General features: G+C 41.7%; 2 protein-coding genes across 2 annotated transcripts; one reads left to right on the forward strand and one right to left on the reverse strand.

Moving 5' to 3' along the window:
* Positions 1 to 5,467: 5,467 nt before the first annotated feature.
* Positions 5,468 to 11,103, forward strand: RPF1 (ribosome production factor 1 homolog). Its single transcript, XM_064663924.1, has 9 exons — positions 5,468 to 5,815; positions 5,897 to 5,953; positions 7,091 to 7,171; positions 7,551 to 7,646; positions 8,366 to 8,519; positions 9,078 to 9,160; positions 9,938 to 10,119; positions 10,206 to 10,332; positions 10,684 to 11,103. The coding sequence occupies exons 1-9, from the start codon at positions 5,483 to 5,485 to the stop codon at positions 10,723 to 10,725; spliced, it is 1,155 nt and encodes a 384-aa protein (XP_064519994.1). The 5' UTR covers positions 5,468 to 5,482; the 3' UTR covers positions 10,726 to 11,103.
* Positions 11,104 to 12,071: 968 nt separating this feature from the next.
* GNG5 (G protein subunit gamma 5) lies at positions 12,072 to 15,782 on the reverse strand. Its single transcript, XM_064663932.1, has 3 exons — positions 15,614 to 15,782; positions 14,425 to 14,580; positions 12,072 to 12,314 (listed from the first exon to the last, which is right to left on the reverse strand). Exons 1-2 carry the CDS (start codon positions 15,692 to 15,694, stop codon positions 14,455 to 14,457), a joined length of 207 nt encoding a protein of 68 aa, XP_064520002.1. The 5' UTR covers positions 15,695 to 15,782; the 3' UTR covers positions 12,072 to 12,314; positions 14,425 to 14,454.
* Positions 15,783 to 15,788: the final 6 nt, after the last annotated feature.

The following is a 15,788-nucleotide window of genomic DNA, read 5'->3' on the forward strand; positions in this document are numbered from 1 at the left end:
TCCCTTTTACAGGACAGTTCTTTGGAAAAGGACAGTGATCTCAGAAGCAGCACAAGGAATTCAGCAAAATACCAGGCTGGAAACAGTAGATACTTCTTCAGTACTTTGCCATGGGTAGCTATTGGATAAATTTCTGAGAAAGTGTAATGTATCAAATTACAATTTTGTTGTTCATAGAATTTCTATTTGGGGAAGTATTCCTGTTTTCTGCACTAGGCACTTGAAACTCCAGCAACCTCCATTATATTTTTTTCCCCAGCTAATATACAATTAATGCATTATCTAGTAGTTATAATCTACTAACTAACCAGAAGTGCTGACAGACTTGTAGTAAATCAAACACCCAGTATTAACAAGGCTGATCTGGTTATCAGTTTAAGATAATGGCCAGCTGTGCCATCTTGATAAATCCTGTGGGAAGAAGTTACTGTAATGTCGGTTATAACTACATGGTTACTACTGTGTTGACATCCATACATAAAGCAACTGTGAAATAATTTTTTAAACTCTAACGAGTTTAAAACTCAACAGTCATATGTAGCAGACTAGGGAATTTCCATAATTTTTAAATAATACATTTGCAAGGTTTTTTTTCAAGAATACCGTGTAAAATGCCTTCTTTTTTAAAACACTCTCCTTTGCTTCATTTTTCCTGAGATTATTTAAGTCTTGCTCTGTCAGGCTTCCAAAAGCTTTGCTTCTTTTTCTTTCTCACATGCATATAGACACACGTTCTGAGATGTTTGACACAGACATTTGAATGCATCACTGATTACTGCTCTTTGCATGGTACAGCAAGAGGGTACACCAGGCTGAACTGCTGCACCTTCAAGAAGGGCAGGATGAGAGACGCAGAGAACTGCAGGTCTGCCAGCCTCACCCCTTTCCCCAGGATGACTCTGGAGCAAATACTCCTGGAAGATATTTCCTAGCACCTGAGATACACAAAGGTGATTGAGAACAGACAGTGTAATGTGGCTTTACCAAGGGCAAACCTTTGATGGGAAGACTGGCTCAACAGAGGAGGAAGAGCAGTGCTTGCTATTTACCTTGACTTTAGGGAGGCCTTCAACATGGACTCCCACAGTGCCCTTACAGTCAATTTGGAGAAATATGCAGTGGAAAAATGTACAAGGTAGATGGATGGGCTGTGCGGTAAAATGGGTGTTGATCAGCAGTTCTGAGTTGACACAAAAAGGTGGCTGGTTACTACTGGTGTTCCTCAGGGACCCATACAGAGGCCAAAACTCTTACTGTCCTTATTAATGGCCTAGACAAGGTAACATGGGGGACATGGATGTCAATAGTCTGGAAGATAAAACTGCCATTCAGAGGGACCTTTATTGGTTTTTTTTAACATTGTTTTGTTTCTTAAGCCTAGGACTTTTTACACAAAAGCATGAAGACTGTAAAGAAATTCTCTAAAGCAAAAGCATTACAGAATGAAAACTAAGAAAATTTCATTTGGTCCTTATTCAGCCATAGCAAAATTAACTTTTTTGGACACTCAGTCTGCATTTCTCATTTGCTGGGTGGTGAACTTGAGATATGTGGAATCTGGTATCTAGAATGATCCTGAGCATGGTGACATTAACTGTGAACCTAATTGAATATAGTTGTGGTTTAAATGCATAGTGCTAAATATTCACCAAATAACCTCTGGGTATCTTACACTGGGCATTCTAAATTCATAGATATGTTTAATAAATTTTGTTTTGACAAAATGGTTTAATTTTCTCATCCATATAATGGACATCATGCCTTCTTTCCAATAAGCACCTTAACGTTTGTACCCAGCTCAGGTACTGTAAACAAGAGTAACCCAGAAAAGCATATGAAAATAATAATTTTGTTTTTGTGTTAAGTAATGGGATGAGGACAGGCATTGAGAGCACGTAGTAAGATCCAGTGTTAATTCTAAATGTTAAATAATACCCAACTTTATCATGCATGATACCCATTTTATCCATTAGAGAGATTGCCCTGGGTGACTGAAAACACTGAAATTAAAAGACTGTAACCAAGATCCACTAAGGAATGCAAGCCTCTAAGTCTCAAGCAGATGATCCTGAAAACTACTCACGCAGTTCCTGTGTAGGCACCTTGTAATTTTACTTTGCTCCCCTATGAAATGCACCCCTGGAGAAACAGCTCTTGGTATGCCTAAGTCTGGGAACAGTCTGGAAAGAGCTAAGCAGTTTAGCATTTATTTTTTGCTTACGCCTAGCTGAGTAAACAAGAGGCTTTTCTACAGTAGAGATAACAGATGGCTTGGTACAGTATCACATACCAAGCACCACGGGCCTAGGATCTCTACAAAATACAATTGCAGGGTTTCTCTCAAAAAGTGATGGTATAGATGTTCATATTTCATGGGACAGCATATTGTGGTGGGCCCATGTCCAGCTCTATTCTCAGCTGAAGAGATGTGGGCTCAAAGACAGATTCCCCTGCCACAGGGAGTGTCTCCCAGCACTGACCATTCCACCCCAGTGAGACCATATTATCCTTTCTTCACTGCGCAAAAAAACCCCCAACAGAGCATGCTATGTAAGTTGTAAAATAAGAGTATCCTGGTTAAAATGTTATTTGCACAGAACAGAGTTCATAGCTAAAACAAGCAAAAGACTCTGGAATTCCTATGAAAAAATTAAACTATTACTATGCATGCATTTATTAGTTGGGCCTTCCATTGAAGTTGTAATTGTACCTTGTCAGTGATCTCTACCAAGTCCACAATGTGTTTCTGGTGTATTTTATTGCTCCTCCCCTGCCTTAGGAAGTTCTTGTATTTTTGTGTATCATTATTTTGTTCCTGTGAGTCCTTGGAAGAAAAGTATTTGAATAATATTAGGAGGTTGTCTTCCCTCTTGCTGGGAGGGAGAAAAGATAATGTGTTTTTTCCACATGTAAGAACTCGGTGATCCCAACAAAAACACCATTGCGAATTGGAACTACAAACAACACAGAACTCCCTGTGTGCTCTGCTAACAGCAGTGATGAAAATCTTTGCTAATGACTTTGAGAGACACCCTTGCAATCTCTGACATCTGAATCAGCTAGAGAGATAAAGTTACAGCAAGTCCTTGGTTAACATATTCTCAACAAAATCCTCCAAAATTCAATTACCATGGAAACTACTTATCCTTAAGGCACTAAGGATCCCTGAAATATTTTCTCCTGACAAAAATGGGAGTGAAAAATATCAGGTTGTGCATAATGAGGCCTTTGATCTTCCATTTACATCTGTGTTAAGTAGAGGTAATCTCAATGAAGCAAGTTGAGTTGAAGAGCAATATTCATTTATAGGACAGAACAAGGTTTAAGACTTTGGCTAGTTCTGGTTATTTATAGATGTTTTTCCATTATCTTCATATGTTTATAGTAACAGATTTCTTTTTACTTTTCTAGTAAGAGAAACATAGTAAGGCAAAATAGTATTTGTATATAAAATTAGTAGATAACTTCAAGCTTTTAAAAATTCCTTGGGACAAATGGAAATAATCAGTCCCACTGAGGCTCAGAATTTTGTAGTCTGAGATTAAAAATGCCTCTAATTTAGCCCAGCCCCCCCCAAATCCCTGAGTACTCAATTTCTATAAAACAGAGTATGGTCTTTGCTGTGCACAAACGTTTGCACGCCTCTAAGCAGGGCAATCAGCTCAGGAGCAGAAAACCTCATTTCTAGCTTTATGTAAATTGAATCTCTAATTTGCAGTAGGAGTTCTTGTTTCATTTTAACATCAAGTTTCAACAGATTTTAATGGAATAAAAATAACTTTTGGGAACATTACCATCCAAATCCCTCTGGTTCCTGTTAAGCAGATGCTCCCCACCACTTAAGTCACTGTGAGCAAAAGTCTGCATGTGGAATGTGTGTACAGGGTCAGGCATTGCTGGGCCACAATGTTACTGTCACGTAAACCCATCAGTGTGTCATATTTGCTCAAAGCTTCCCATTTTGATAGTTAACCCTGATTATAAATTACACTGCAGCAATAATTCCTATTAAATACTTTGATCTTATCTCTACGTTTTCCGCCTGCTGAGCAATGAGCCTGGCCCTGCAGGTCCCTGAAGGTCAGCAGGCTGTGCCACCCCAGCCCTGGGTCCAGCCATGTCCACAGCACACCAAGCAACCATCACAGTGTGCCCTGGCAGCCAGGAGGGACAACCCTGTCCTGGGGGGCATCAGACACAGCATTGTCAGTTGGTCGAGGGAGGGGATTGTCCCGCTCTGCTCTGCGCTGGGCAGACCTCGCTTTGAGTACTGTAAGCAGTTCAGGGTGACACAATCACAGAACCATTGAATCATCAGATTGGAAGAGACCTTCAAGATCATCCATCCTGCGTCCAACCAACCACCTGGCACTGCCCCTGTAACCCCTAAACTACTAAACCAGATCACCCAGAGCCAGATCCAGATGCCTCTTGAACACCTCCAGGCATAGTGGCTCCACCACTTCCCTGGGCAACCTGTTCCAGTGCTTGACCACCCTAAGAGTGAAAATAATATTTGTGATATCTAATCTGGATCTTCTCTGTCTCACCTTAAGGCCATCTGCATCGAACTGCTTTAGAGCTGTGGCTAGCCAGAACTGTGAGCAACACAGACTTGTGCCCCAAGTTCAGGCCTCTCTGGTCATGGGGGATGGTAAGAACTCCTGCCTACATCGCAGCCTGTCAGCACAGCCGTGGACAGCTCTCATCAGTTTTGCACTGGTGGCTAGCAAAGTTCAGATTGTTCTTGTATCTTGGTATCTGGAAATCCCATGAGTTCCTGCCAAGAGATGGAGGAGAGAGAAGGAAGGTGAATGATGCTGCCAAGCCCTGGAATCTTTAGCACTGCTGGCTTTCATGGTTTATTGAGGTTATTGCAGCAACTCAGCACCAGGCATTTAAAAATCTCTATGGATTTCTGCATTTAAATAACTAAATTCTAGACTAAACTAAAAACAACCAACACCTCCCTGCCCCCAAATTGTTCTTTCAAAGGTCTGAGCTTGCTGCTGTACTGCTCTGCCCATCCTGATGGAAGGGACTCAGACCCCACACCTCAGCACTGGCAGGAGCTCATATAAGGAGGATAGGAAGCTACTAGAAAGTGTTCAAGGGAGAGCTACGAAGATGGCGAAGGGCCTAGAGGGGAAGATATACGAGACTGAGGTCACTTGGCTTGTTCAGCCTGGAGGAGACGGAGGGGACACCTCATTGCCGTCTACAGCTTCCTGATGAGGGGAAGTGGAGGGGCAGGCACTGATCTTTCTGTGACAGGACCTGAGGGAAGGGCGTGAAGCTGTGTCAGGGGACGATTACGTTGGATATCAGGAAAAGGTTCTTCCCCCCCGAGGGTGGTGGGGCACTGGACAGGCAGTGCGCACAGCACCAAGCCTGTCGGAGTTCAAGAAGCATTTGGACAATACTTTCAGGCACACAGTGCCATCTCGGGGATGGTCCTGTGCAGTGCCAGGAGTTGGGCTCGATGACCCTTGTGAGTCCCTTCCAACTCCGCATACCCCTCGCTCCTGCGACCCCCGCGCGATCGCTCCCTCACAGCCCGGACCGCCCCCAGGGCCCCCGCACTGCCCCGCCCGGCGCATGCGCGGCACCGCCCCGCGGGGCAGAGGCCAAGGGTCAGGGGTCGGTCGGTGCCGGCGGCAGCGCCATGGCGGAGCATGGCGGGGGCCCTGCCGAGCGTGGCGGGCCGCCCGCCGAGCAGCGAGTGCTCTTCCCGCCCACCTTCAGCGTGTCCGAGATCAAGAACAAGCAGCGCCGGCACTTCATGTTCCTTCGCTGGAAGCAGCAGCAGAGGAAGGTGGGGCGGGCTGTTAGCGGGCGGCGGGGGAGGCTCGGGTCTGGCGGATCTGGCTAACGGAGCGCTGTCCCTTCCCCGCAGGAGAAGCTGGCCGCCAAGAAGAAGAGGAGGAAGGAGCGAGAGGCCCTCGGAGACAAAGTAAGGGCTCCGGCCGCAGCGGGCCGGTGTGATGGCGCGGCAGGCCCTGCCCCGCCGCGGGCGGGCATGGCGCGCCTGGGGACTGCAGCTCAGCCTTGGGCTGGGGCTCCTCAGCTTCGTGAGGGGAACGTTATCTCCACAGACTTCAGTGAAACGGAGCAGCGATTACAGTGAGGGTGTAAAACACTGCAGCAGGTTGCCCGGAGAGGTGGTGGATGCCCCATTTCTGGAAACATTCAAGGCCCCCTTGGATGGGACTCAGAGCAACCTATCTGGTTGAAGATGTTCCTCTGCTCACTGCAGGGGGGGGCTGGATGTCCTTTAAAGGTCCTTTCCAACCCAAACCATTCAGTAATTCTATCATCTCTGTGGTTGCTGGCTGTGGTAGCCTTCAGAAATGCTGTTGTCTAGCAGAGGTATCAATTAGCTAAGAAATATTGTTTCTACTGTGTTAAAGATGCTGTAATCAGGCAGGGTGAGTTTTAAGCTAATGGCATAAAAGAAGGCCCTTCCTGAAAAGTCATGTCTGTCTGCTGTGATTGCTATGGCATTTGTGTTGATGCTATTAGGAATTATACTCTGATAGTAATTTCTATATAAATTAAAACAATCAGATCTGACCAAACCATGCCCAGACCAGTTGTCTGCTGGATTCCAAGCCTAGCCATGAACAAGGGTTTTGCTTCCTTTACTGACCTGGTTGAAGACAGTCAGATGTGAGTTTCTGTATTATAGTAGTCTCACAAGAGTACTGTAAGTTAACGGGGTAAACATTATAGGCTGTTGGTCATTAAACTGTAGATGTCAAGGTTAAAAAGTGTTATGCTGAAAGTAGAGCTCTTTTCTTCCATGGAAGAAAAGGGGATAGAAAGTTCTCTTATTTTTTCAGGGGTTTTTTGTAACTTTGTTTCTTAATTAGACTGAAGTTAAGCATTGCTACTGTTCTGGTGATGCTTCTCCTCCATGTGATGCTCTCTGATGTCCCAATACCCGTGCATATTTTTAATCAAAGTGATGTTGCAACGTCTTTTTCTAAAAGTGGCATAAAATAAATAATGCTCAGTTCTATGTAGAAATATACACAATATACTTAATAATTACATGAACGTGTTATGTTAATAAACTTATGTATTTTAGGCACCTCCAAAACCCATACCAAAGACTATTGAAAATCAGCGAGTGTATGATGAAACCACTGTAGATCCCAATGATGAAGAGGTAACTGCTTTAATTTCTGCATGTACTATTAAGTTAAATGGTTTTTTTCTAAGAAGGGACATAAACTGGATTGATGAAACTGAATATTCAGCACTCTCCTGTTAATGTGTTGATGAATTACTTTATACACATGATGGCCTCACTAAGAGGTGATGTCATTCTTTCATTATCTGTGTTAAATAATTGCCTTTTGCATTACTGGTATTGATAGTAAGAGCTGCCCATGTTCATCACACTGGAATCTTAAAAACGTAAAAACCACATGCCTTGGGATGATTAATTATGAATAGATCTTGTGAATTGAAACTTACATCAGATTGAATAATTGTTCTTCAATTATTTTGTACATGGTGGAATAACAAGACTTCTGTTCTTCCAGGTTGCTTTTGATGAAGCAACTGATGAATTTGCACCATATTTCAACAGACAGACAGTTCCCAAGATTCTTATCACAACATCAGACCGACCTCGTGGGGTACGTGTTTTACTTGGAAAGTTATGAGCAGTCAAGTGGTTATAAGATGCCAAGGTTTTTATACTGTGATTGATAAAATAAAGCTGAAAATAGTAGCATTCATGGTGGATTTTTTTCAGTTGTTTCACTCAGTGATTATCAATAACCTTCTTTATATGTATGTAATCTATTGGCTTCTCTAGTAGTGTTTTGTTTCCTTCATAATAAAAAACAACCTCATGCATATGTTCTTGTATTGACATGATCTACATTGCCTAGCTGGAGAAATTACTGATGTTTGTGAAAATCGTAAAAAAATATGCTTTAAAAATAGAAGAAAAAGTACACCTCAGAGAATTTATCCAAAAACACAGACATCTTCAGTTCCTGAAGAAATAGTCATACTGTACTTTGAAGTGCTGTGAACTTTGTGTCCTTAATAAGTAATGAGTTTGGAAGTTATGCTTTTGAAATTTTCCTGCTTTTCTATGATTGAGGGAAGAAAAAAAGAGTCCTTAAAAAAAAAACAAGTGCTGGTGTGCTGCAGTCTTTACTGCAAATGAATGTTTTTCCACTAATTGAATGAAGTAGTTTAATAACTTATCTTCAAGCATTTATGGAGATACTGGAAGTAATGTATCCTCAAGGATGGTAGTTGAAATGAGCAACCTTTCATTCCCCTAATAATTGAATTTGGCACTGAATTTACCACTCTGCAATTTAATTCACCTGTTTTGCAGAGAACAGTGAGATTCTGTGAACAGCTGGCTACTGTTATACCCAACTCACATGTCTACTATCGAAGAGGACTGGCTTTGAAAAGAATTATTCCACAGTGTATTGCAAGGGACTTCACGGATTTAATTGTCATTAATGAAGATCGCAAAATACCAAGTAACCTTTTGTCTATTTATTGAGGAAAGAAAAAAATTCTGTAGAGTGCATCAGAGATCAACTCTATGCTATTTTCTTTTTACTGTGCAAACTAGAGAGTTAAAAATCACTGTGCCACCCTGACTATATAATGGCTTATGGAACTTGGAATTATTAAAGAAAGTGTGTAGATAGGTTGGCTTTTTATTTTCTTTTAGTCTGTAATGCATGGATAACCATTGTTATTATTTTAGTAAATTTAATAGTTTGATTAATTAACAAGTTTTTCTGACCAGGAAGTTTCATTTCATTTTGCTGACTAGATGAAACATTACCAATTAATAACTGGGAAAGTGATAGAGGATAACTCTTGTTAGCTATTGAAACATAATTTAATGGACATACTTAGAACACTAGTTATCTAGTCTGTGAATGTATGTTTGAAAATATAACAAAACCTTGTAAATTGGGCATGGATTATGGATATAATACTCTAATGTTGCATTTTGCATAAAATGTTCCTCTGTAAATTACATGTTGAATTTTACCATCCTTTTTTTTTTTTAACTTGGTGCACAGACGGTCTTGTTTTAAGTCATCTGCCTGATGGTCCAACTGCTCATTTTAGAATGAGTAGTGTGCGTTTACGCAAAGAAATAAAGGTGAGACTCCAAAAAATTTTGAGAAATGGACAGTCTGTTGCTTAATGATGAATGCATTCAGTCTACTTGAACTATCAAAACTGCACTTTTGTATGATTCAGCCGATCTTGTTAAAAGTAGTTTTTTTGTAAACTAATGGGTTTAAGGACTAGTGTATTCTACTTCCATTTTTGAGGTTATTTGCTGAACTTCTGTAACTGTCTGCCATGTATTTTTATAATCATGCCGATAAATAGCAGCTACAATTTTAGCTAAAATTCCCTACATCAATAGGGAATACCCCATGTATAGAATGCAGACAATAGGGTATATAAAAATCAGCAGTAGAAAAGGTTTCAATAGATGTAGGATTTTTTCAAGACTAGGAACTACTTCTTATTCTTATAGCTCTGTCACTTCTTCTGTAGTAAATACTGCTTACTTAGCCCTAAATAATTTGCAGTAAAATGCTCTTAGCTGGTATTAGTACAGAGGGAATATTCCTCTGACAGGTAGACTGCACTATTTGCTACACCCAGTTCAGCCAAGAGTAGAAATTTGCGCAGGAGAGAGGAAATGTAAAATTATTTGTGCTTTTTCATTTAATTTATATTGTTGAACCAAAGAATCTCATGTTACCAGCTGCTCCTTTACTTGTTTATGAATTTCAGTTGTGTTTCAAAAAATGATTAGGGCATGTTATCAGCCCTCTCGTCTTCCTATGTCAAACTCTACTCTGATAATACATTAAAATCCTTTTGCATTCCATCTGTTCTTTGCATTCTTCTTTCACTGCAGCGAAAAGGGAAAGAGCCCACAGAGCACGTCCCCGAAGTGATCCTGAATAACTTCACAACGCGACTCGGCCATTCCCTTGGCCGCATGTTTGCTTCTCTCTTCCCACATGATCCTCAGTTCATTGGAAGACAAGTAGCTACATTTCACAACCAGCGAGACTACATCTTTTTCAGATTCCACAGGTGATGTTTTCCACAAAACTCATTTACAAATGAGAGGGAGTACTCTTGTAACTTGATTCCTAATTTTAATTCTTTTCTTCCCCAAGATATATATTCAAGAGTGAAAAGAAAGTGGGAATTCAAGAACTTGGGCCACGTTTTACGTTAAAGCTGAGGTCACTTCAAAAGGGAACTTTCGATTCCAAATTTGGAGAATATGAGTGGATTCATAAGGTATGTCTAAGTAATGATAATCATCCTGCTTGGATAGAATAAATCTGACATGAAATCTAACCATAAATCTTGTCCTAGAAAAGCAGTATAAATGCAGTTGTCAATACAGAAGTGTCTAACTGAAGTATTTAGAGCTTTATTTCTCAAAATAGACAAAGCAGAAACATTCTGCTGTATTGCAAGTCAAAATTAAAAACAGAAAGGATGGTGAATATACCATGACTACTTATTTGCAACTGCACTGTAACTGACACATTTCACTGCCTATCCTGCTATAAGCTGGAGTGATCATCCTTGTTTCTATCCTGTTGCATGAATTTGTTGGTAAACAACTTTTCTTTTAAATTTTAGCGTAGAGAAATGGACACAAGTAGAAGAAAATTCCACTTATAAGTGAAATCTGCCAATTGCTGGTGACCAGGAATACAGCAGCTGCTTTCAACTATGGATGATTTCAGACTTCTAACGATAATGATACTGAACAGTATCTGTCTGCAGAAAGACAAACTGCAAACAATAACACTTTCTACAGCAGCAGATCAAGTAGGATGTGTCTTTCTTCCTGTTTGGAGTCAACATGACAAGGACAGTGACTTTTTCCAGTTTAGCAGGAAAAACATGGCAATGTTTGAGCAGCCTGTAATTTAGCTATCACTGAAGGTTTGCCATGATTGCTGCTGTGCTGTAGAAGTAGATTATGCTTCACAACATCAAAGACAGCAGATACGTCGGTTAGAGAAATTCTCAAAATAAAGTTTTTCTAGTTTTACAGTTCTGTTTTGATTTTTCTCTGTTAACCCAGACATCTTCAATTAACAGGTAAGAGACAAATGTTTTAAACCTCTTTCTAACTTACAGTATGCTGGTTCCCTGACAGCATGGTGATAGTTTTCCAAGAATGTTCTCCTATCTAGAGAACACTGAGAAGGCAGTTTGCAATCCAGGAAGTCATGGTATTTTATTTCATTAACATCTTGCATAAAATAGCCATGTTGCTGAAGTTACCTGTTGAGTCAAGCATATTATTTTTGTATCTCTTTTGTAAATATCATATTGACAAGAGGTGTATATACCCAGAGCAGCTGAAAAGAAACAAAGACAGATGGGAAAGAATTTGTAAAACCCCCTTAGAGGAAGTACATAAAGCTATCTCATCTAAAAATGCTGCTCAGTGAACGTGTGAGGTGTCTAAGCAGGATTTTCCCCATTAAAATTTTAAAAATGCTTCTTCAGCATCATAGCTATATTTGAGTTGCTATTACCTGCAAATAAACTAGTTTTGCCTTAAGTTGGCACATTCACTGGCAGCTAAAAAGCCAAGTTTTCTTTGAGTTACTTTCTTTTCATGTGCAGCTGTAAGTGCTTTTTTTTAATTACTTAATGAATAAGATGGCTCACAGAGTAAGTCATCTACTAGGGTAGAATTACTCATTAAGATAAAAGATAATTTACTCTTTGTCTTTATTCAATGTCTGTGATACGGCACAGCTGTATAGCTGAATTACAAATTAGCAGTCAAAAATTTTTTTCTGTTCTATTTCTGTTCTGCTTCTAAGTATAGTACTGCTGAAGCCTCATTGTTCTGTACAACTGTTAGCCCCAGGCAGACTTGCAGCAGCACAAAATATTTAGACACTCCTCTATCTGCTCTCCAGCTGCTGCAGAGGGATGCAGTGACTGGTGAGGTGTCGCCACATCCAAAAGTTAATCAATGTCTTACAGTAATTTCAAGACCAGACTAAGTAAAGACACTTTTATTTTTTGCTTGGCATATAAAACTGATTCCCTTATGAAACAGAAATACGGAACTAGCATACAGTTCATTTGGAGAGGTAGATGGTAAGAGGTTTGACGACAGTAGCACTTGTAGAGTTAGATTTGGCACGTTAAAGCTAAGCTTTTGTACAGACTTCAAACCAGGCTGCTCCTTAAGGCATTCTGCTCATACACACATCAGCAAGTAGGAAAAGATGGTAAAAGATCTGAAAAACAAAACCAAAATCTAGTTAGACAGGTATCAGTGCTAAATGAAGCAACTCTATTTCTAATTTCTTGAGAGTATGCCATGGACAGCTACTAAGGAAAAAAATCCTCTTTTTCTACAGCTCTTTTATAAAACATTAGTTTAAACAATAAACTTTTAAAACCATGAAACTATCCCCAAAAGTACAGTAAGATAATCAAAGCTGTTACAAAAGAACTGAAGCTTAGTTTCTCCAGGCAGCCAAACTACTAGGTGGAAGAACAGAAAACATTGTTCCCCGTCACTTTGTGCGCACTAAAACATCAAGCACCTACTCTGCAAAGCAAGGAGTTTGCTGTGTAACTAACAAACTACACTTCCTCTTCAGTGAGGTGGTGCTGACTGTGCAAACATGAACGCCATTGGCTCATCGAGAAAACACCAGGAATTACAACTAAGAAACCCCCTCTCTTCAGGAAGTCCTGCAGGAGATACAGCAAAGTAACGGAATTTTACATATAGGTAGTGTAACTAAAACAGAAACAAGTGTTCCATTCCAAAGGCTGTAACCGAGAAAGAAAATATTAAGCCTTTTATGCCCTGTGTACGTACATATGTGTCAGAGACAGAGGAAACATTATTTCCTGACATCCACACCCAGGAACTACTAGACCTTGGCAGACCTCGAGGGGGAGCTGTATATGTCACTGATTAAGTACAGTTTATTTGGCTTTTTATAAGTTATCAATCTGTAATGTTTACATATAATCTGATTTCTTCCTTGCATTACTGTTTGTAGATGAAGCTACAGTAGTGTGATCACAAATCAGTGTACAAGAATATTTTTTAAATAAGAGTAGTTGGCAAAATTCACAATAGAAGTAACCTTAAAAGCTACAAGAACTCCAAAGCACATTTCAGTTACACTGCTGTAATTCACTGCTCAAAAGAATGTGGGAAGCATCAACTTCTATACTGTTACTACTCTGGTCTTTAAATGAAGTGATTCATGCTAGTACAAACTTTCTGGAAGCTTTCCACAGTCTGTTTGAGGGGAGACCAGTTAACAATTTAGTTTGACTGTGGTCACCTTTCTATAAAGCTGCCTATTAACACTTAAATCTAGAAAACTACAGTTCTTTGGGTGATGTAAGTCAGCTACAAAAGCAGAATTTTTCAAGGTTGAGTTGCTATGAGATTTCTAAGGATTGTGATCTACAGTTAACTACTGTGTATTGGGTGCTTTGAAATAATATCTATGCTCTCATCCCCAACAGATCCAAGTCAAGGGGCAACGGAAAAGGGGAACATGATAAAATTATCATGCATTTACTGTGGTCAAAATAATTAAGTTATTGTGACTCTCAAGAGTTTTGGTGGGACTACTGTGGATCTAAAGCTCACCCTTCTAAAGAGGTTAGCCTAAAATCTAATCACCAGAATTCCTAGGGAATGCCAGATGAGTGAGTAGTCTCCATGGTGATAGCAGTAGTGCTAATGAACCTAATGAAAGTTTTTGAATGAAAATCCAAATAGTTCTAGTTGTTTAAACTGCTACCCATGTAGTTTTTTTGAGTAGAGTATGGGCCTTGCTACTGTTCTTGACTACATACTTTTTTCTTTTGGCTTGGAAGGCACTTCATCCCCCCATAGGAGTCAGTGCTCTTCTTGGGGACCACCACTAATCTGTCCTTGGAAGTGTTTTTAAAAGTTTAAGAACTGAAGTCTGCTTTATCTGCCACAATCAGGTTTCACCACATATGCTGTCAGGTGATTAATCCTATGTGAGAAAAGGGAAATAATACCCTTATGGAGAGTAGAATTCCTATACAACCAGGTTAGTCCAAGGAGCCGCTCGGTAGTAGGTGGCCCCACTACTTTGCTACAGCAACAGAAACTGGCAGAAGCTCTGACAGCAAAGTGCTACTCGTAATACTTACGAGCAGCATGTGTCCAGTACAGAGCTGTGACCAGAACAGGGGAGGAGGGGGCCCAAAACGGGGATCTATACCAACACCAGCTGCCTAAGTCAGATGTCTTTTCTGAGTGCCTTTCATAAAGGCTGTCTCATTTAAAGGCAGCTATTTTTAATGACAAAAGAGTTTATGAATTGTAATTCAAGAACTTACCACTGAAAGATACTGAAGTAGTTCACATAATTACAAAAAAGAACAAACTTTCTGGGGTCTGAATGGATTCGTACTTGATGATACTCCTGTCAGTAGGGGATCATGTTGCGCGTTCTGCAGGCAGAATTGCTTCAAGTCAGCGGCAGCCTGAGAAACCTAGTCAAAATAACAGGTGGTGTTAGAATTCACTGAACTCTCTTTACTGAGGATGTAACTACATTGAAAAGTATAAGGAATTCTTATGTAGATTTTTATGCAACCATTTTATTGTAATTTTTTTTGTTTGTTTCTTAAAGGCAAGAAGTTGAGGAATATAAGAGTAAGAATCAATCTGTGTGTTTAATTTTCATTTTAAACTTCTGAGCATGAAGGGTGACAGATAAGCAACGTCTTGGAGATGGCTTTATTAAACAGATGAAGATCCTTGTTCTAGCATAAATAATTTTAAAATACAGCCTAGAGTTTCACATGCTCGACTGAACTGGCATTTCGTCCTCCCCTGGAAAGCCGTCCTTATGATGAGATATAGTGTATGAGGTTTTTGGCAGGCTGTACCTTCCTAAAAACAGAACAGTGAAAAAACTCTTTGTCTTGCTTTTCTTTGCTGTAACTCTGAACTCATAAAACAGAACGACCAAAGTTTCAAAAAGTAGCATCTTTTAGTGGTATGTCCTATCTGCAGTTTGCCCAGAGTTCCCCTGGTGTTACGGGCCGTGTCTCACCCCGGCACGGCACGAGTTCAATGTACTTTGTGTGTCTGGCGGCGACGTCTCCATTTTACAGGGCTGGGGCCGGGCCAGCCTGTTGTGCGCCCCGACTCGGGCCGCCTTTTCACCAGAGCCCGACGGAAGGCGCCGCTCCCCGGACCGGGGGCACGGAAGGGGCGCGCGGGACGCGTCCATGGCCCCCGGGAGCGGCCCTGGGGCCCTGAGGGGCTGCGGAGAGCGAGGGGCGGACGGGCCGAGCGCCGGGAGGGCGGCGGCGGAGGGGACGCGGCTGTGCGGCCGTCCCGGGCTCGCCCCGGCCGGGCAGCCCCGACGGAGCCCCAGGGTGAAGCCTGGGCGCTCTGCCCCGAGCAAGGTCTGCGGGCCGGGGCAGGTCGGAGCCGGCGGCCCCGGCCCGCCGGGCCCGGGGCGGTGAAATGGCGGCGCGTCCGCCCCGTCCCGTCCCGTCGCGGCTCCGCGCTCACCTTCACGCGGGTCACACTCGCCTCCAGGCGCAGCTGCTGCACCACTTTCTTCATGGCCGCCACGTTGGAGGAGCCCGACATGGCGGGAGCGGCGCGGGCACACCCAGAGCAACTTCCCGGCGCGGCCACAGCTCCCGGGACGGCGGCGCCTGCGCACCCGCGGGCGGGCCGGGCG

This window comes from Pseudopipra pipra, chromosome 9 (genome assembly GCF_036250125.1).
Source record: "Pseudopipra pipra isolate bDixPip1 chromosome 9, bDixPip1.hap1, whole genome shotgun sequence".
Classification (NCBI taxonomy): domain Eukaryota; kingdom Metazoa; phylum Chordata; class Aves; order Passeriformes; family Pipridae; genus Pseudopipra; species Pseudopipra pipra.